The sequence below is a fragment of the Phaethon lepturus genome, unplaced genomic scaffold (assembly GCF_000687285.1).
Source record: "Phaethon lepturus isolate BGI_N335 unplaced genomic scaffold, ASM68728v1 scaffold13510, whole genome shotgun sequence".
Classification (NCBI taxonomy): Eukaryota; Metazoa; Chordata; class Aves; order Phaethontiformes; family Phaethontidae; genus Phaethon; species Phaethon lepturus.
In genome coordinates, this window is record NW_010512713.1 from 1 (window position 1) to 20,540 (window position 20,540).

A 20,540-nucleotide genomic window follows, 5' to 3' on the forward strand; every position below is an offset into this window, starting at 1 on the left:
CTCACTCACCAGCTGTGTCAGAAGCCTAACCCAGAACGAGACCTTTGCTTATAGTTTTGCTGAAATTTATCCACTTTTCTTACAGAAAGAAGATTTCACTAATCAGATTAATGGAAAATAGTGAAAGATTGTATTCCTTTGCTTTGTCTGTATTTGCATTTGGCAACGTTTTAAGAAAGCCTTAGCACTCTGTGTTATGGAACAGTTAGATCTGAAACTTGGGGGAGAAAAATCAGTTTTCAAAAGGCTGGAGCTGTGCAGTTATGAGGACCTTGCCACTCATGCTTGTAGCCCCACACTGGGGCCACTGGTTGTGGCCGCAGCCCATGGGAGCTATGCCCAAAGCAGGCTTGGAGAAAAGCAGGGCTTGGTGGTCTTGATGTGGGGACCCACGCTTCAAGGGCTTCTTCTGAACTCAAGCATTTTGTGCCTCAATTTCCCTTTTCCTCCATGGGGACAATATTTCACTTCACAGGGACCTTGCAGAAATAACCTACCCAACTACAGAGAGTAGGGAGAGCCCTGAGTAATGAGCATGGGTAACAAGCACAAGAGGAAATTGAGTAATCCTGCCTCCAGAGCGCAGGCTGGGCCATGCGCAGTAAGGAAAGCCTGTGGGACACATATTGAACAAGAAGGTTAAATAAAATAGTGAACAGCTGCTCATTAAGAGCAATATAAAGCTAGCGAGCCTTCCCACCCCCTGTTACGGGATCATCTACCACAGTAACTACGGGCCGTATTCCAGTGTGTGCATGGCAAGGGGCAGAATTTGGGCTGCAGAGGCCACCTGGTTTCTGACATTTCCTAGCTTCGGAGTGATTCAAATCTCAAGGTTCTCTACGTAGGCGTGTGTGTCTGAGGGGGAAGCGCTCGCCTGTTCTGCTGTCACAACATTCAAGGTGCGATGGATTAAGACTTTGCCACAGACGCGGGGAGCTGCAGAGCGGGTATTTACTCACAACTTCAACAGTGATTTAGTTTAGAGCCGCATCATGTGGGTGTAATTACTCACTGCAAAGGAGTTGCCTCCTATCCTGAAAAAGTCATCTCTAAAGCAGCCTGAGAGCTCTCTGCAGACAGCCGCGGACCCACGCCTGCCAGCGCACGTGTGCGAGGCGAGGGTGCTCCCAAGCACTGCGAGGCGCAGGAGGTGTTGCGGCTGGCGCAGCATCCACACGTGCAGAAGGCACAAGAGCTCGAGCGATGCCCGTTACCTGTTCGGCTAGCAGCGAGGCCAGGCTTGAGTAAGCATCTGCGAACTCTGGACCGTACTTAATGGAGTCCCGCAGTAAGATTACAGCTTCCTCCTTCTTCCCTTGGGACCTGCAGCACAGGGAAGGAGGGGAAAAAAGAAAGAAAAGTTCCTGTAAGCATGTGTTTAGGTCACCCCACTGATCTAACTACTTCAGAGAGACGTGAAAGTCCCCAGCTTGATCTTTTCAACCAAGACTAAATGATTCACTCACACCTCCTCTCCATAGCGTGCATACCCAGCATCTCCTCAGCCCATCGCTGTTTCCATACGTTATTCTCAGGAGTTGGGAGAACATAGGCTTTAATGAATCTGCCATTTGGTGTGCTGTTCTGTTGACTGTCGTACTGAGCACTACACAATGATCCAGTGAAGACAAAACACTCCCAAAATAGTGCATTCCTCAGCCCTGCACACTGAAGAGCAAAAGTATTTTATTTTGGCTATCAGGCAATCAGTACCAGCCACATGCTCTACCTGTTGAGTCACAACCATTAGATTTTGTAAACTTCTCCAGTCCTACTTACATGTCCTCTCAGTACTTCTCTTTATGGCAAATACATCAAATTCTGCCTCATCCATCCTATCAGGAGTTAAAGATACATGAAGGACAAGATAGCAAAAGTGTCCCCAGGTATGAAGTACTGCACCAGAACCTCCCAGAGATGTCCTTGGGAAGTCGCGTGCCTTATGGGAAGGAACGCTGTCAGGGTAACATCAGATTTGCAGTCAGATTCTGGAGGTATGGCCCCAGTCATGTCACTGAGGCACTGACTGACCTGGGAATAGGACATTTGCTCTTACCAACCCTGCTCTCACATCAGTAGATTGGAGACACCGAAACTTCTGCATTTCCTTAAAAAAACCCCACAGAGTCTTTGCATGTTCCTAGACCAGTGCTGTTATAGATCCACTTACAACTTAGCTAAATTAATACTTTGAAATTAAAATATTGCTAAGTTAAATCTGCCTGGGATCTCTAAATGATTCCTTAGGAAGTCGATCATGAGGCTAGAGGAGTCTGTTCTTCAGATCCTAAGGATTATGAACAGAGGTACTGAGAGGTGACTATGCTGATGAGCTAGGCAATGCTCCAGCATTGCCCTGCATTTATTGCCACGGAAAACAAAAAGGTTTCCTGAACAAAAATCTAAGGACATTTATTTGAGTTACAATTTCTCCAGTATTGCTCTGTATTTCTTTCCTTGGAAAAATGAGAAGGTTTCCTGAACAAATGTCTAAGGATGTTTAGCTGTACTGGAACAATGTTTTTCTTGTGTTGGGTGTACACAGAATATGAATAGCATGGCTTACAGAAAGAAACAAAGGGCTCTGGGACACAGAAAATATGTGAACACCTTGCTGCTTTGGCCTTATATTTTATCTGAGTGACATGGTCAAGTAACCAGATCCTGTTTATAAGGTGCAAATTTCAGCTGATAATATATGTGGCTTTGCAGATTTTTTCCCATTCTAGTTGTGTAACTGGAAGAATATTTTGCCTGTGCATTAAGCTAAGTAAAACCAGTTGTGCTAGTCTTTTTCTTCTTCCAGTGGTGTTCCATATAAATTACACGAATGAAGCAAAAACAAATAAAGAACCACTTTTGTCCTACACTAATTAAAGACTAGCTAGCTTGTCAATTTATAAAACTTTTGGATCCCTTGGCTGGAGTTTCATGACACATTTTTATAAATCAGAAACAGATGACTGCTTTATAAAGGTATTGATGTTTGGCAAAAGAATGTAGGAAATGCCAGCTACAGAAATAAAAGGATTAAGTGATCCACTCAGCAGCAGTAAAAGTTCCCATTAACTACAAGCATGCACTCTGAACATGGGGCAGCCCTCTTAATTACTCTTTCTTTCAAAACGGCCTTTTCTTTTTTTCATTTGATCCAAGAACAATGTTTGTCTCCTGAAAATGGAGGTAGAGAGGGAAAGATTATGGCATCTTTTTATGTGACAGACTGAATTACATTAAAAGAAGCAGATCCAGTAGTTTCTCAGAGGGCTCAGGCCTGCAAGATACCAAGTGCTGTGGCCAAGCACTTAAACGCGTACTTAACTTTTATGTATGCAAGTTGAAAATTAATTACTGGCTGAAGTGCTTTCCTGGATCAAGGCCAATGCTTTGCAGGATCAAGGCCGTCGCTTACATAAATCTCATGCAATTTGGGAGAGCACAGAGCATTGGGAGAACAGCCCAATACACTAATTTACTGTAAACTGGGGATCCGGGGCAGGAAAAGCTAGGTAATGTATACCTTCGCTATGACAGAGAGAGGAACAAATTCAACTGACATGAGGAGTCTGTGATCACTTAATCCAATTTTTCCCCAAATTACCTTACCTTACAATGCCCTCTCCTGACTCCCTCTTCCATTCGAGCCCCCACCCCACCCTACCCTCTACAATCAGCATGTCAGAGCCAAGAGCAAGGAACAGCTCTTTCCACCAGGAGCATCTCTTCCATATTTTTGCAAGTGGCCTGCAGTTGGAGAAGCATCAGCTTAAACCACCTTGCAGAAGTCTGGTGATGCACGGGGCTGTGTGTGGGCTGTTAGCACTGGAGCAAATTTCATTAGCAACAGGAAGAGTAACCTAGGAATTAGTGCTCTAGAAGACTTTCTAACTTTCAAGATCTGTTTTATTTTGTGAAGATAGTTTGACTGCATTAAAGCCAGAAACACAGAACTCAGCAAGGGCTCCACAAGTGTTCTGAACATCTCATCTTTGATTTGCACCATAATCCAAGGGGAGCTTGCAGCATCTAACTCCAGCTGTCTGAAAGGAAGCCTCTAAGCCTGTTCGACCCCTTGGTTTAAAACTGATTCAGGTCATTTAGATGCACTCGTTTGCCATTCATCTATACTATGTGGATGACACTGAAGCGGGGAGCAGGCAATACACTGAAAGGCAGGGCTGCTTTTAAGAGGGACCATGCCTGATGGGAACCTCATAAAGTTCAACAACAGTAAATGCAAGTCCTGCACCTGGAGTGGGATAACCCCACACACAAGCACAGGTGGGGGATGACTGGGGTCCTGGTAGACAACAAGTTGACCATGGGCCAGCAAGGTACCCTACATGGCAAAGGCAGCCAACAGTGGGTCCAGGGAAGTGATCCTTCCTCTTTGTATGATACTTGTGAGACCTCATCTGGAGCAATGTCTGTCGAGAATTGGGCTCCCCAATGCAAGAAAGGCATGGAATTCCTGGAGGAAGCCCAACAGCCCGCTAAAGAAGGTCAGGGGTAGAGCACCCACTGCACTAAGGAGAGGCTGAGTGAGCTATGTCTCTGCAGCCCAGAGAAGAAAATGCTCAGAGATGACTTCAGTGCTGCTTGTAACTACCTGGTCAGAGGATACAGAGAAGCCAGAGCCAAACTCTTCTCAGAGGTGCACAGTGGCAGGACAAGAAGTGACAGACTCAAGTAGGAACGTGGGAAATTCTCATTAGATATAAGGAGAACTATTTTTCACCAGGAAGGTGGTCAGACACTGGAACAGGCTGCATGGAGAAGTTGTGGCATCTCTGTCCTTGGAGGTGTTCAAGATTCATCTGGACACAGCCCTGGGCAATGTGATCCAATTAGACTTGCTCTGAGCAGCGGGCTTGACCAAAAGATCTCCAGAGGTCCGTTCCAACCTAAGTTATATTTTAATCTACTGTAGATTTGACACTGCCAGAGGTGTTTTTTTTTAATAAACAGGCCACAATGTGTATGTGATACTGACAGATAACTAGAGCCCTTCATGCAATGCACAGCATCCTAACCAGGGACCATCCAGAAAGCCAGCTGCAGTATCACTGAACATTATCACTCAGTTTGTTTCTTTGAATGGAAGGGAGGAATGTTTCACTCTTTTAAAGACCTTAAATCGCAATACATGTAATGTCTATCTGATGTTTTTCAGCATCTTCAGACAGTTACACAAGCCTGTGTCAGCATTCACACACATACATATCCAGAAGCCTGTATCAGAGAGGGCAGACCGTCCTCCTTCCTCTGAACAGATGGGTTTGCTAAACTTGGACTAAATCACGGCAACAAATGCACAGGACACCTTGTGTGTTACTCTACATTTAGAAGAGAATCAGTCCTTTGAATAAACTCAAGATTTCAATGGACATTGTTTCTAGGCATTTCACTTTCCCCTTGAAAATGCAGCCATAACACTCTCAAAGCACGTAAGAGTTACAAGGCTTTTCTTCACATGAAATATTGTACTGAATATTGGAGTGCTTTAGGTATGGATAGATACAGTACTGCAAATAAGAAGTCCTCTCCCATTCTTCCTGCAACAGAAAGCCGAGATAAATATTTACTTCAAATGTTCATAATATTTTATTTCTTGTCTCTCATAATATTTTATTTCTTGTCTCTTTACAGAATATCCCACAGGCTATAAATTTGTGAGTTATTCTGAATGACATTTATCTCAGTTTTTCTAGCTGTATCTCAACAAAACTGAATCTATATAGAGGAGTTCAATATTTGTATAACGGGAAACTTCAAAACAAAATACAAGAACGCAGCATCAGGCTGCGCGTTGTCACTGATCATGGGCCACAAAAGCAGAGAAGGAGATGTCTCACTTTTAGGTAGGCCATCTTTTGGGTCTATTTTAACTAAGAAATTGGTTGGCATTGTTTAATTATCTACTCTCCAATATTTATATTAGGCAAGAAAATGATGACATGCAACTTTATTTTAGGATATGTAAACAAAACCAGAGACTTATTCTGACATTACCCTGCAATGCTTCCTGAGAACATTCATCTTCTGGCACATAGCTGTCTTCATTATGTGCAAACAGAAAATGGAAACATCCTTTTTCATCTAGGACCTCTACAGAAAAAAGCCCTAAAAATTCCACCGTGTGGTCCTCAAAACAGATTTTTACTCAATTTGCAAGCAATGGGTGCCTAAATAGACAGCTTATTTACAGGGAATAATGAGGGGCAGAGTCCCGCAAATGGGAGTAGCAAACCCATCCTTCCAAAATCCTGGAGTTCCCCTTTCTCAGCACTCCAGAGGAGGTAAAATCTAATATCCGCCATCAGATTTCCTCTCTGTGAGCAGGGGTGGGAATAGGGAATTTGCCAGAATTCAACTGGGAATTCCCCATGCCAGATGGTTTCGTTACATGTCCCAGTACAAGCATTGCTGTTATGGGACATGCTATAAGTGTGGCACATCTGGCTCTTCCTGATGTGCACTGAAGCCTCTGCAAAGAGGACAGAAAATGGTTTTATGTCTTGACCATTTATCCTCTCTCTGCCATACATTTAAAAATCAAAACACTCTTCATAGCAATATCTGCCTGTTACATTCTGCAGATTTTCATTTATTACCTAGATTATACTAACATTTACTGTCTGCAGAATGCTGGTTGCCCAATATACATATATATGAGAGGAAAATTTTGAGACACAAGCAGAAAACATGAATGAAGTTGTAGGCGGGTGGAGCTTGAAATCTCTACCTCATTCCCATCAGGTCTTATCACAAGTCACTTCATGCTCTAGCATGGCTGATGACCTCTGCAAAGTTGATGGATGATCCAGGAAACGTCCTGGCAAAGGGGTTTGGGTGAGTGTTTTAGGGGAGACATTCATGTAGGATCTGCCCGTGCAGCATCTGCTTTACGTATGTGCTAATCCCTCCACCATGAACTCTACCTATTTTTAGCAGGTTTTTTAAAGCTGAATAGGGAGATGAGGACACCCAGTTTCTATTATAATTACTATTACTGGTGAGTCCAGATGCACTAGATTGTTTTGGAAGCCTAAAAAAAGTTTAGAAAATGGGAGCGAATGGGTGTGGGAAAAGGGCAGATGGAACCCGAGCGCTTTCTTTTAACAAGTTTAGCACAAGCATCACACACCTTTAACATACCACAATGTATGGCACCACAGGATGCAGAGCATGTACAATCCAACAGGACACACAATATCTTAACTATCACATTAAGAAAAACATGACATATTGCACACAAAACAAACAGCAGTTCTAAAAGACTTTCCCACGTCTCCTTTGTGCTTTGTCAGTGCAACAAATCCAGTTTCTACCTATCTGCTGAGTCAAAAGACCCCATCAACAGGCCAGATTTAAGTGTTATTGACAGAGGATGTCCTGGTGCTGCTTCTAGCTTACGTTCTTTTGTACTAATACTTATATTATTTTTTTTAAATGACAGAGAATAATAACTAAGGCAAACATGATGGATTAAAAAGACAGTATGTATTTTTAAACACCATTGCCACCTAAGATTAATTTTAATCAACCAAATCTGATTAATAATACAAAGACCTTCCATTTGTCTTGCAATAAGACTTTCTTCAGCATTTCCCTGTCTTATAAGTACTTCCAGTAAAGCACTCACCTGCCTTCTATTTAAGAGTTACTCATCTGCCATATTCTAACCCCAAACAATCAGGTTTTACTTGTCATATTATTCTGATAACTTCTCCACTACCAAACAGATCCTGCAGAACTTCTTAATACCCTGCATATAAATCACACTCAAAGCAACATTTCAGAACCAGAAAGATCAAGTGTGTTTTGATGAGACAGTACCACTTTAAAACCAGTCCAACACTAAAGCCCAATCTGCTCTAAAAGATTTACTAGAGATGGATTACCAGCAAAGTAAGTACAGTTTATATCAGAAAAAAAATGCACTTTTACTGTTGTAGTTTATGCAGTTCTATCAGCAAATAACACGTTATTCTTACAAAAACAAGGTGTGTTTTTTCTGGTGCAAAATAGCAATGCAAGAATAGAGATATTTTCCTGTTTTTAAGTGCACCCCTAGCAGATCTTGTTATACTGGCAAGGCTTTTTGTGTACATCTAAGTTCAATCTTTAGATACGGTTAGTCAAATTAATTTACATGATTATGATCATCTGCTATTCTCCTTGCTAAAGGTTGACACTCTAAATAACAATAAGTGAAATTATGAGCTGATTAACTTGTTTTCTTGCTCAGCAGAGTAACCGTATAGGGATGTAAAACAGCCTTTTCCCTCAAATCCAGACCCATACCTTCTGCAATGCGATGAGCCTTCTGCTGCTCTGAGCATCTCAGAGTTAGGTGCTTATGCCTAAACTATGCATTGACCTTCCATACAGCTAATGAGGAGAAGTGGGAACTTGCAGAGAGGGGTTTGTTGGATCTGTGTTATTCATTAGATCTTAATCAGATGCCTGTCTTTGAACAGCATGGCTTGCTTCACTGGAAAGGCTTACACCTCTCCACTGAGATGGGTATCTCAGGTGACTAGCTGGGTTTAGGCACCTCATTTTTTGATGCCTGATTTGGAACAAGTGAGTTGCCTCCAACTGAAGCATAATTGTAAACAGCAACCTGACGTGATGTGGCAGACAGCATAAGGACATCCAAACTATGCATAAGGACATCCAAACTTCGTGCTGGCACTCTCAGCCAGCAGCAAGAAATAATGCCATTCCTTCACCAGTTGGCAGAAAAAAGTACTTTGGTGACGTGGGTAGACAGAATGTGAATTTCTTTGGTGAAATTCTTTGAATTTCCTTGGTGACAGTTCTGCATTCAACTTACTTGAGAAGGTTGCCGAGATTGAAGAGAGCTCGATTGTGCTGAGGGTTCAGCTGAAGAGCCCGTCTGTAGTAGTCCTTTGCCTCCACCACGTCTTTGGTCAATGTCCCTAAGTTGTTGAGAGCACTTGCGTGACGAGGGTACAGCCTAGGAAAAATGAAATATCAAGTTACAGACACTCAGTAATTGACAGAGAAAGCTGAGGTCACTAATGCTGCCACCACTTCTGTTGGGCACATGGTAAAGCGAAGGATGGCAGCTAGGAAACACTGTTTTCCCTTCATTTGCTGCAGGTCCTGATGGGATCCTAAGGAACCTTTTCAACTCCCAAAGAGATTGCAAATCAGATCTTCTCCTACAGTTCCCGTATGCCTCCAGGGCAAAAGGGAACACTGAACAGCTTTGAAAGCTATTTTACCCTCCAAGCAAAAAGCAAAGTGACTAAGGCTTGAACATTTTTATTCACAATGTTTTTCAAACAAGCAGGAACTGCTTTGTCAAAAACATGTTTCCAATGGAAATATATTTTGACATATACAGAAACCAACACAACACTGATTTGATCAGGTTTTTTCTTTTTTTAAATCAGTTTTCACAATAAAAATGATAATGAAGTGCAAAATTAAACTTGAAATCATCTTTTGAACAATGTTTTCAGGACCAAGCAAAATAATAAAAAAGATCCGGAAACAGACTGCTTAACCGTATGAATTTCCTAAGCTTCTAGATGTATTTTTTTATAATTTTGTTCTCCTTTTAACTGAACTGTTGATCTTTATATCCATCTGTTTCAGTTATAACACTACATATTGGGCCCAGTGCATCTCTGTTAAAATTCTTCATGAACTAAGCAGCACATCATGGTCCATTCAGCTGCTTAAATTCTCCAAGTTGTGCTCCTACATTAATATTTTTGTTTGTAGGTCTTTCACCAGAAAACTCCAGAGATAAAAGTGATCCAGGGCAAGGTTTAGCACCCAGGACCCTTTGTGTCATAGATGGGTGAAAACTGAGGTTCATTATGATAAAGAAATAAATCTATGACAGTAGCCCACAGAGGTCCCAGGCAAGCTGGGAGACCAGCTGTGTGAGAAGATTGGATGCTCTGGTATGAAATGGTGCACAGGTGTTTGCCCGCTGAATTCCTCCAGATGATCACTTCATTCGTGATAGGGAGGAAGCGGACTAAGATGGTCAAGGCTTCGGTTTGAGAAGACCTCATCGCAAATCCTGTGGCCACAGCAGATTTTCTATTTGGGATGAGGACAAGTCATCTGATATCTCTTTGCCTTAGGTTCCTGTTCATGGGAAAGTGCTGTGGATAATGATGTTAAAAGTAGTTGGCTGTGATAGCCCAGGGTACAGCATGAGGAGGGACATTCAAAGGAAGTAGGGATTAAGACTCTATGATATAGTCTGACTCTAAAAGTTTGTAACTGTTTTTAATCTACGACTTTCCATGGTCGGGTATTTTTGCCTGGAGTTTTTCATTATGTCAGTTCAGCCCTGGGATTTTCTGTGCTTAAGTACCATGAATAATTTAGCATTTCATACATTGCTGCAACATTTGTATCAGTCACATTTTCGCTCCACCGCACGTAAGTGATTTTGGCAAGGTCTTACTTGAGGGTGAAGCTATGGCACTGAGGGAACTCCGGGAGAAGTGGACATGCACCGGTAACAGACCCAGGATGCTTTCTACAATTACGTAAGAGAAGAGCTCAAAGTCCTTTTTCCACCAAGCCTAGCAGACAAGGATTGCAAAGCCACATAGTTGAGATCATTCAAGGATGCAGCCACATATGTTTTTTAAAACTTAGCCTATTGTAATGACAAAAAATAGATGTAGTGACCACCAGTCATAGTAACTAATGACTGCAGACTCTCTCAACATCTCTCCTGTAAAGATAAGCCTCAGAGAAGCATCCTGTCTCTCAGAGGTAACCACTTCTCCTGCTGCAAGCCCTCCAGTGCATTGCCCAGTGTCTCTGATCACCCACGCTACCTGCATTCGCTGCTCAAGTGATTTTTGAAGAGTTCCCTAACTGATCTTCTTGCAGAGGAGCAAAGAGTAGGAAATTCATGGTGAGATTGCAGTTGGCATAGAAATAGTATCACTTTCCATCACGGAAGCTACCCAGTGAGCCTGAGGCATTTAGGGATGTAAGAGTCTGTCTGCGCTTGGAGAAGCGTCAGCAAAGGACAAGATGGTGATGAGGGTATAATATTGAGTCTTGACCTTGGTCCTAAAATCCACTGGTCATCAAGGCTAAATCTCCCAGCTGAAGCAGGCTGGGAGAAATGCTTTCCACAGCAACAGCAGGGGAGCAGTGAAAAGGACCAAGCTTGCTTGCTCTTCAGCACTTGGGATGCAGCTCTCTGTGTGATACCTTCACTAGTATCTTGATCAAAGAATGTTGTATCTACCTCGGGGCAAATGACTGAGGGCTCAGCCTTGTTTCCCATTTCTTCCATGGGATTTTGACATTTTTTTTGAACCAGAAGAGGTTTGGAACTTATGTTTTTGAGGCTTTTTTTCCAGTTGGCTATGATAAAAAGCTGTGCACTACTTCTGTCAGTACTCACACATAAAAACAGCTCTAATATCTGACATGAAGTCACTTGAGTTATGAGTGGGCAAAAGTATTTCAAACAATTCTTGGAAAAGTCAGAAATAGATTAACATTTTACAGCCCTAAACCTGATGGTTTTGCTCCCAAACTTTCAGAAATTAATTCTGTTCTTGGCCTCTAGTGCTCCCATGACATTTTAGGGCCAGGAGATTTGCTTGCACCAATTTAGAGAGGAATGAAAACTCAAGATTTAAAAACAGAATGGATTTCACCTTTCAATTGCACAGTTCTGACCAGCAGCTCCATAAATACACTCTGAGCTCAGCACTAAAACCTCTCGACAGCAAATCACAGGATGCAAGCATGTCTCCCATGTATCCTGGACTCTATTTCTTGTGTTTTACATTTATTCATTACATCTCATTGCCCTTTCCAAGAAACCTAAGTGAAAAACCAGAACCTCAGCTAGCACAAATTGTCAGCTTAAACCCACTTAGCATCTGGCCTGAAGAACTTCCAACATTTGCAATTTTACATACCTGAACAAACATTAAGAGTAAAATCTGAGCACAGTGAGATAAGGCAGTGGTGTTGAGCTTTGCCATTAGGGTTCAGTTCTTTATAGTTTTATTTGGAATATTACTTTACTACAGCAGTAGAGCAAGATGCCACTCAACTGAGTTCAGCAAAGAGCATAACCAAACCCTAAGAGGACGTCACCTCTAGTAAAGTAAGAGAGCCTGAACCCATGACCATCCACAGTGTTATACTGTGATCCCTATACATGATCCCTAATAGTTTCGCGCCACCCTTAGATAGTTCCCAGGAGTGGTCCAGGGCTGACCCCAGACCAGGGTCTAGTCCCAAAAGCCAGCTTGGGGTTGGCTACTGTCTCTCAGAGGGTACAAAACTTACTGAATACTTGCAGGTGAATTTATGCCAGTTGGCCTCAGGGCAAGAGAATGGGGACTAGACCCCTTTTTATTCATTAATATGGACGTTGACTAAAGGACTAATGGCCTTATTCAGACTACCCTCTGCTCATGCACACCCACTGCTGCTAATAACAGCTTCCTGGGGATAAAAATGGAGTAGAACAAAGTCTTGTGGCTGGATTTACAGAACAGCATAAAACTTGACCACAGGTGACTCATTAAAGCAACATTCACTCAAGAACTCCAAAATGTTTCTGCAAAACTTGCAAATACACCATTTGCAAACTCATTTGCTTTTTGCTGTATGTGATCTATTGCTTTAATGAATGGAGGCACATGTGCATTTTTCGCCCTCATTTTTATGTTATCGGGAAGTTTGTGCTGTTTTTCAAGACTTTTGTAATTGGTCCCAATGTCTACCTTGCTTATTTTGATTGTAAGCTCTGTGATGCAAAGATTGTCTCTTCCCTACATGTATTTATTTCTTGGAACGGTCAGAAACACATTACCAGGACAAGGAGGTCTCCAGTTAACCTGAAGTCTCTTCATGCTACAATAACAATAATACTAAGAACCCAGACCTTGTTTTACAACTAGTCAGGACACTCTGAGACGCAAGGAATCAATTGTTGGACCATATATACCTTGTTTTGCAACTTCTCTTAAGAAACAAAGCTTTCTATCTGAACGCACATGGAGCTGTATTTTCCTTGCCACCACCATTGATAATGGTAACAGTCTGCAGGCAATATCCTTCTTGCTATGCATCTGATTAGGTCAAAATTCCTCTAGGCTTCACCTAATCAAATGCAAGTGCTGCATTATTTATGAAAGCAAGCTGAATTTCATTAAACTTATTCTACAAGAAGCAGTTCATGTAAAAAAATCAGCTTCTCCTTTCTTTTAGAAATCAGAATAATGTTCTTTAAAAAAATGACATTCACAGGTAATTATAATAGAAGTCTTGAAATGGCAAAATTACTTTAAAAAAAGAAACCAACCCATAAAAGTATATTTTAAATCACACTGGGATTTCATTTCTAAAGAGAAGACAAGTGGGATGTTTCCTTGTTGCAGAATGAATAATTCAAATGATTCCTCCAGTGCTGTATCTGCAATTGTCAGAATAAATTTAAGCAGCTTTCCCTTTAACTATTACAGGTATACACTGCACAAGAACTCCTGTTAGTAACTATGCCCACTTCTTTTAGGCTAGCAGATTCCCTCTAAAACCACTGAACAAAAGCCTTATTGACTTGCAGAGTCAAGAGAGTTCCAGTTTCATGAGAAGATACCAGGCAGGAAACATATATAGTCACCAAAACACTGATGACCATTTCTTTTGCTTTTTAATTTAATGCTGCTACTACCCAAAACATTAGTTTAGAAAAAAAATTGAAGGGCAACATATGTTTGGCAACATATCTGAACTACAAGACAATTCCATAAAAAGAGAAAGGGAGGGAACTTGTTGTCATGGCTACAACCTATAATCCACCAAGAATTTTAATTATTTTAATTCAGATCGAGAGAGACCACTTAAACAACTGGAAAGCTCTGCTCGAAGTCCTGCTTTTAAACGGCCCTTGGTCTGGTGCCAGAGGTATTCAGGGGGCAAAAGGCATTAGCGTGACAACTCCCCACTCGCTCTGAAGAGCGTTACGTGGGTTTTGCACGGCCATCGCCGCGCAGGGGCAGAGAGCAAAAGGGGACGGGGCCAGGCTAACGCGCAATTAGCCCAGGGAACTGCCACAAACAGCACGGAAAGGGCTGCAACGCCAGCTCTCAGGGGTCTGGGCAGCCCCCCGCAGCCACCACATGATAAAAGGGGTTACTGAAAGCAGTCCAGAGCCACCTCTCTGAGCTGGGACAGCCATGAGATGTCACGCACCAGGGTGACTCTCCCTGACACCCCAAGCTCAGTGCCCAGCACCTCACCACCCTCCAAGCTTCGATGATAAGCCTGTTAAAAGAGCATTCCCAGCGACTTGAGACATGACTCCTTAAAGCCACTGCAAAAGCTGTACGCAACACTGGCCATCATTAACCTAACGGCCATGCCACGGCAGCAGCAGCAGCAGAAAGGAAAAAACTGCCTGTATCATCTTGCACGATATTTGAAGGGGCTCCAAGTATATTCATGTCTGCTAGAGAGAAAAATCAGCAACTGATTCGGCTAGGGAGATCTAGTGTGCTTGTTTTTTGTTAATAACTCTTTTGATTAAAGAATGCATTCAAACATAGCACTCGCAGGGAACGCTCCACCTTTGAAGCAGCTGTGATTAATTACCACCGCTGCGCCTCCATGAGAAAACAGGTTGTGTTGCCTCTCTCGTGGTAAAAGGAAAATGGGGGCTGATGAGCCCTGGGACAGACCTCCTCTCACCGGTCCTCCATACCGCAGGATGCCTGCCTGCTACCCGGTCTCAGCTCTCCCGGTGCTTGCATGACCCTACCGCAACGCTCAGCATCCACCAGGCTCTCATCAGCCAGATTAAGTGTGTGGAGTCAGGTTTTAATTACCCAAGCCCAATTACTTGCTGGCAGCATGGCAACTTGTATTTAAGGCATGCTTTGCCCCATTCCAACACATAGCGTAATATTTTATTGGCATCATTTTACCAACAAAAGTAAGAATGTTACATGAATAATGTTTCATCTGTGCCAAATTTTTATACTGCCCATTTTATATTTACTCTGGTATACTATTTCAAGGCAATTTTCCAATTTTAATATTATACCACACTCATTTTCATGTATTTATGTAAGTTCTCAATAAAGCTCTATGTCAGATTGAATTAAAACTTGACTTGATGTAATTGAGAGACCAGTCATCCTACAGGGAACAATCCTGCACTGGCAACAACTCAGGCCGTGGCCTCGCAATAACATGGTACCTTGTTCCCAGAGTTGCTCTACATGATGTAGAGATGTGTAGGTCATGGAGCCAGATCCTATGTCTTTCTCAAAAAGACCTTCAATTTGCAGCATTTTAATTCCTTTTATAGAAGGAGAGGTGATCTTGCAATATTAAGCAGCAGCTGGTTTCTCTTTAAGAGTTTTAGTAGTTGCATCAGTATTTCCTCAAAGGCAACACCCTTCAGCTAGGCAGAAGGTTTATAGCAGGCTCAGACTTTTTACATTAAAAAAAAAAAAGAAAGGGGAAATCCTGTTGAAAGTCAGGCAAGTGAGAGATCTAATGCTTTTGGGTTCCTTTCAAAGCCTCAGGCATAATCTTCTTCAGTGAAAGCATGACAAAGCAGCCAGACTCCCGGCTGTACACAGCCCAGTCCGGTGTTGGATATTACATCATGCCCATTTCCATGTGCTCAGCTATGAGGTGGTCCATCTCAGGGCCTAACACAATGTTAGGAATAAGACAGTGACCGACCCCACCCCAGCATGGTGCTGAGGGCTCTCAGAGCATCTCTGAAGAGCTCTGCAGGTCCCATTAGGGTCCTCACTGGCATTACATGGACCGGCTCAGGTCTTGATGCAGGTCCTGCTCAAGAAGTCAGCAGGGGGTGGTGCCTGATCACCAGTGCCTATAACTATTTCATACACCCACCCAGCATCTTGGGTCCTCCCCTTGCTGCTGCTGAAGGGCGGGGGTGTCCCCTGCAGATGCCTTGGGTACCCCAGCCCATCTCAAATGTCTTCTACCTTATAGAGGGCAGAAGTCACCCACATTTTGGCACTGAGCATCTACAAGATGGACGTTGAGAGACAGTTCTCATCTCTGCCACAGTTTCCGATGTGGCCTGGGTCAAGTCTGTCTCTCAGGGTCTGCATGGCCCATCACTAAAGTGACAATAAAACTTTCTGCCCGTCTGCTCACAGCACAAGCCCTCTGCAGTGATGACAATCTCCAGCTACGGTCAGTGGCCGGCACAGTAGGATCTTGATCTTAGCTGGGACCTCCAGGGCCCAATTCAGTATAAATAGTAAGTGCCGAATCGCAGCCAGGGATCGGTGGTGGGGAGGTCCTTGGCTGTACAGCTTCTCCCCTCGCCCGGCAGCCCAGCCGGCAGCAAGAGCAGCCTGTGGACATCTTGCCACTGGCAAAGCCTTTCGCCAGAGTGAGCCTCCAAGGCTGATGGGCAGAGCACAGAGGAGAGGAGCCATGCTGTACCCTCAATATCAAGGGGAACCTCTTCAGGACAGAAATGTGAAAAAAAGAGAAGCTGAACAGATTTAATCTGTAAAATGACAAAAGCCCCATGAATTCTTTGAGCCTGGCAAAAAAAACCCACAACAACAACCAGCATATCCAGAAGCGTGCCATTTAAAAAACAAACCTGTAGCATATTGAACAATATGACAATTTATGAATTTTCATTAAATTTTCAAACTGGGGCAGGGGTAGAAGCTAAAGAGTTAGAGTTGAGGAAAAAAAAAGGAAATTTAAGTCAAACAATGTCACAGCTAAATATAAATAAATAAAACCTTTCCTGATAAATTCACATGTTCCCTGCAATGCTGAGGCAACACGAGGTTATCAAACTGGGCTGCCTGCTCTCACATAAAGAATTTATGCAGGATCCATGTAAGTCCTGAAAATCCCACAAACCACTCAAGCCCAACAAAGGACTAATAATTCACGACACGCCTGACTTACAGACAGCATGAACAGTGCAGGTGCCTCCATAGAGCCCACGGAAACTAGAGGGACACCACAGCAAACAGGAGACCATCGGATGAGTTCTTCAACCAAACTGTTACATGAGGGGATGAAATAAGAACACGTATCTCGCCTAAGCAGATGGGGTGAAATCACACCTGTCATCTCCCACAGTTCACAGGTGCCGGAGGAAGCTCTACAGCCCCATACAACCGTGATCACGGCTGTCTCCAACATGTCTGGGGGTTACCCCAGTCTTCACTGTAATTCAGAATAACCCCATACCAGCACCACCCAAATTGCTCAAAGGGGCCACTCAAAAGCCTGGGGACAAGCAGAGTGCTTCAACTACTCCTGCCAAGCCTTCACAGAAAGTCTCAAGTTTATCCTTGACAGTTGTGTGCTGGGATCCAATTTTTCTGCTGACCCTTAGTAAGGACCAGCGAAGGCAAGTCTCTGATGATTTAGCACAACAATAATCAGTGCTATCTGGTCATTCTTTGAGCAAAGTTTTCATAAAGATAAGGACAGCAGGCTAGGGAAAAAGAAAATGCTGTGGGAACAAGTAATTAACCCTTGGATTCGAGGTTCTCATTTGCCAAAAGTGAAAAGCAGACTTGAACACCTGTAAAATATAGCCAGAAGTTTCTCTCTCCATAGCCCACATAAAAATCAAAATAGATGTCTTGTCCCAATAAGACAACAGCTTTGCAGCTTCGTTAGGGAAGCATTTTCCATTCTCCAAATTTTTAACATCAGTCCCCAATATGTAAGTAGTCAGAGCAAGGATGTAGCGTCTGAGCAAGGTTATAGAGCATTCTCATACCCTGAAAGACAGTGTAGAAAGACCTACACCCATAACAGAAGCCACGGTCTAGGAAGGGAGCTTGCCTGTAAATACCAGTGTCCAGGGGTGAGTTATACATGTGTCTGTCCATGCCAGCAGGGACATCCAGCTTCCATCGCTGTCAATGCAGTTACACTGCCTCTGCATCAGGGCTCATGGTTGCACTAACATCAGTTTGGATTTTGAGTAAATAAAAGCCGATATCTTGATTGATTGATTGATATTTGATAACTAAAAAGCAGAAAAACTGAGCAGAGGTGGAGTAAACCTAAAACAGGTGGGGATTAGTGCTTTATAGAGAACAGGTTCAAAAATAAATTACACTGGCTGAAGTAATTTGGCCATCATCCCATGTACCGTGTTGTAAAGGCCATTAAGTCTCTGATTCAAATTCTCAGGCAGCCCTTTCAGCCATCAACTACTATTAAATCACTTAACAATTCTGTCTAGCTTCAGGACAGCCACCATATACAGTACACAAAAGCACCAATTACCCCAAAAGCCCATTGTCGAAGTGCGATTCAGAAGAACGCAAAGTTGTTTGCGACTGCTTGGACATGATCTGCGTCAACATCCACTAACACAGGGTATTATGTCAAGTCTCTATGAAGATGTTTCGTCAAATGCCTAACCAGAGGGCTTGCTCCAAGGGCCTGACCTAAGTAACATTATGTGTGGGAAGGGCACTCATGGTTTTGGGAGCAAATGCAGCCCTGGCAGTCGCAGCAAAGCAGCGTTGCACATTTTTTGACTCACTGTAAAAATAGGCTAACAAATGGTGCTGGTATTTTAATTCTTCCCAGAAATAAATCACAGATGGTATCCAAGGCCACCTGCAGTCCATGCTGAGAGGCATTTTCAAGGCACACACCCCGACACAGACACATAAAGGGCTATATGAACACAATCTTTTTACTGCATGGAGAGTGCAATTTAACTGAATTTAAATAACCCCAGATACTGTTGATTTAAGATATATAAAAACCCAGTGGGTAGGTGTGTAGGAAAGCTTAGCAAGAAACCTGAGTCTCCCTTACAGCATTAGGGCTTTATTTCTAAAGTGGAATGAGGAGAAAGAAGCCTCGATTGCTCCTTTTCTAGCTATTCCAGTGATGTTATGCACCGATTTTATTTCCTCAGTGAGGGATAGGGATATGGTACCCACACTGCTTCCTCCTCCTCCCGCCTCCCTCATCTAGCCTGCATTCGAGTACCAAGTATACATAAGCGAGATCTCATGACACTTCTTGATATGACAAACCAGTATTCCCAGTTTCCATGCCGCGAGCAATGCCCTAAGCCATATTATTTGCAAACTCTGCAATAGCCAGACCACACGTGTCACAGCACCAAGCGTTTTCATACAGGTTCATCTGCCTCCTGGCCCACACTCTCTTCTCTCTCAAGCCTGAGCATCAGGGCAGCTCCCTGAGCAGCAAAGCAAGCCAGCCAGAGGGTTCCTGCCTGCTGCCTGGAGGCTCCCTCCTCTGGAGGATGCCTGAAGGGAGAATGCAGGTTTCTGCATGGATCTGCTAATGGCAGGCTGGTCCCCTTCTTGCTTTGTTCGGTCAGCAGCGTTTGGCAGGGAAGGTCCAAGGGGAACTTGTGGCTATGAACCTGTTGATGGGCATGCACCCACACACAGACACACTGCAAATGTGTGTGCACTCTCCTGTACATGCATTGGTGCATTTATGTGCACAGTATTACATATACAGAGGATACCTCCTGCAGGACTCTACTATCATATTCCACTGATGGTAAGAGTCAGTTCACTCACTCGCCCATGCCTCCCTCAGGAAAGAGCAGCACCCCAGAGAGCAGCTCTGGATTGCCCCAGGGTGTCTGATGCTTGCAGGGACAGCCTGAGTGTCTCTCTCTCTCTCTCTCTCTCTCTCTCTCGTGGCCTTACTGTTTGTATTTCTTTCTTTCCAACACTTTTCCTTTTTCAGTCCCCCAATCCCAGTTTTCTGTGACTTGCATCCGAATACTCTACTGACATTTTTTAACTAAGGGAAATCTGTATGTTTTTACGTCCAAAAGTGCAAACATGAGATTTTTGATGTTGACCTTTTGCTGGACGCAGAACTGTAGCTTGAATAGCACAGAATTATTATTAGCACATTTATTTACCCAACTCCAGCAAGAAACCCAGCAACTTCCTTCAGCCCCACCTGCCATTGCTCGCATCGATCTGCCATCCATCGGAAGCACGGCCCTGGCAACGAACACGGAGATACAGAGGGTAAGACAGAGCTGCTCTCAGAATTAAAATTTTGAATGAGTGCAATTGTAGCAGGGAAGGTGATTTTTTTTTTTTTTTACTTCCTTGTTAAGAGGGTTATTAAAGACAAAATGAATGTTCATCAAAGAGGTTTTAAGGCTCCACTGTTTTTCTGTCTCTGCATGTCAGCTCATGTGTGTTCCTGAGGAGTGATAAAACTGTCTCAACAGCAACGTCAAGAAAACAAGGCTGGGGAGACGCAGGGCAAAACCTTGGTAACTATCAACGACATCAAAAAATGTCTTCATTAGCACATCGGAGTTGTTCTTCATATTTGTGTGAGGTTGCATGACCTCGTATTCTCACTCACAAACATGAGAGTGGAGAGACAAGTTTTATTTCAGATAAGCCCAGCAACTGTTTGATCTCCAGCATCAGGGGGTCTCCGAAATTCCTAGCAACAGCCGCAAATCCGCAGCCGACGAATGGAAAGTGCAG

At 43.3% G+C, this 20,540-nt stretch overlaps 1 protein-coding gene across 1 annotated transcript in view; it reads right to left on the bottom strand.

Annotated features, from left to right (window-relative positions):
- Positions 1–1,217: 1,217 nt before the first annotated feature.
- TMTC1 (transmembrane and tetratricopeptide repeat containing 1) overlaps positions 1,218–20,540 on the bottom strand; it is a gene marked incomplete at its 3' end in the record, with an annotated part of 117,694 nt that continues 98,371 nt past the window's right edge. Inside the window, exons 11-12 of the mRNA XM_010287917.1 lie at positions 8,846–8,989; positions 1,218–1,326 (exon numbers count right to left, since the gene is read on the bottom strand). Of these exons, the coding sequence (XP_010286219.1) occupies positions 1,218–1,326; positions 8,846–8,989 (253 nt within the window). The remainder of the gene's footprint in view (positions 1,327–8,845; positions 8,990–20,540) is intronic.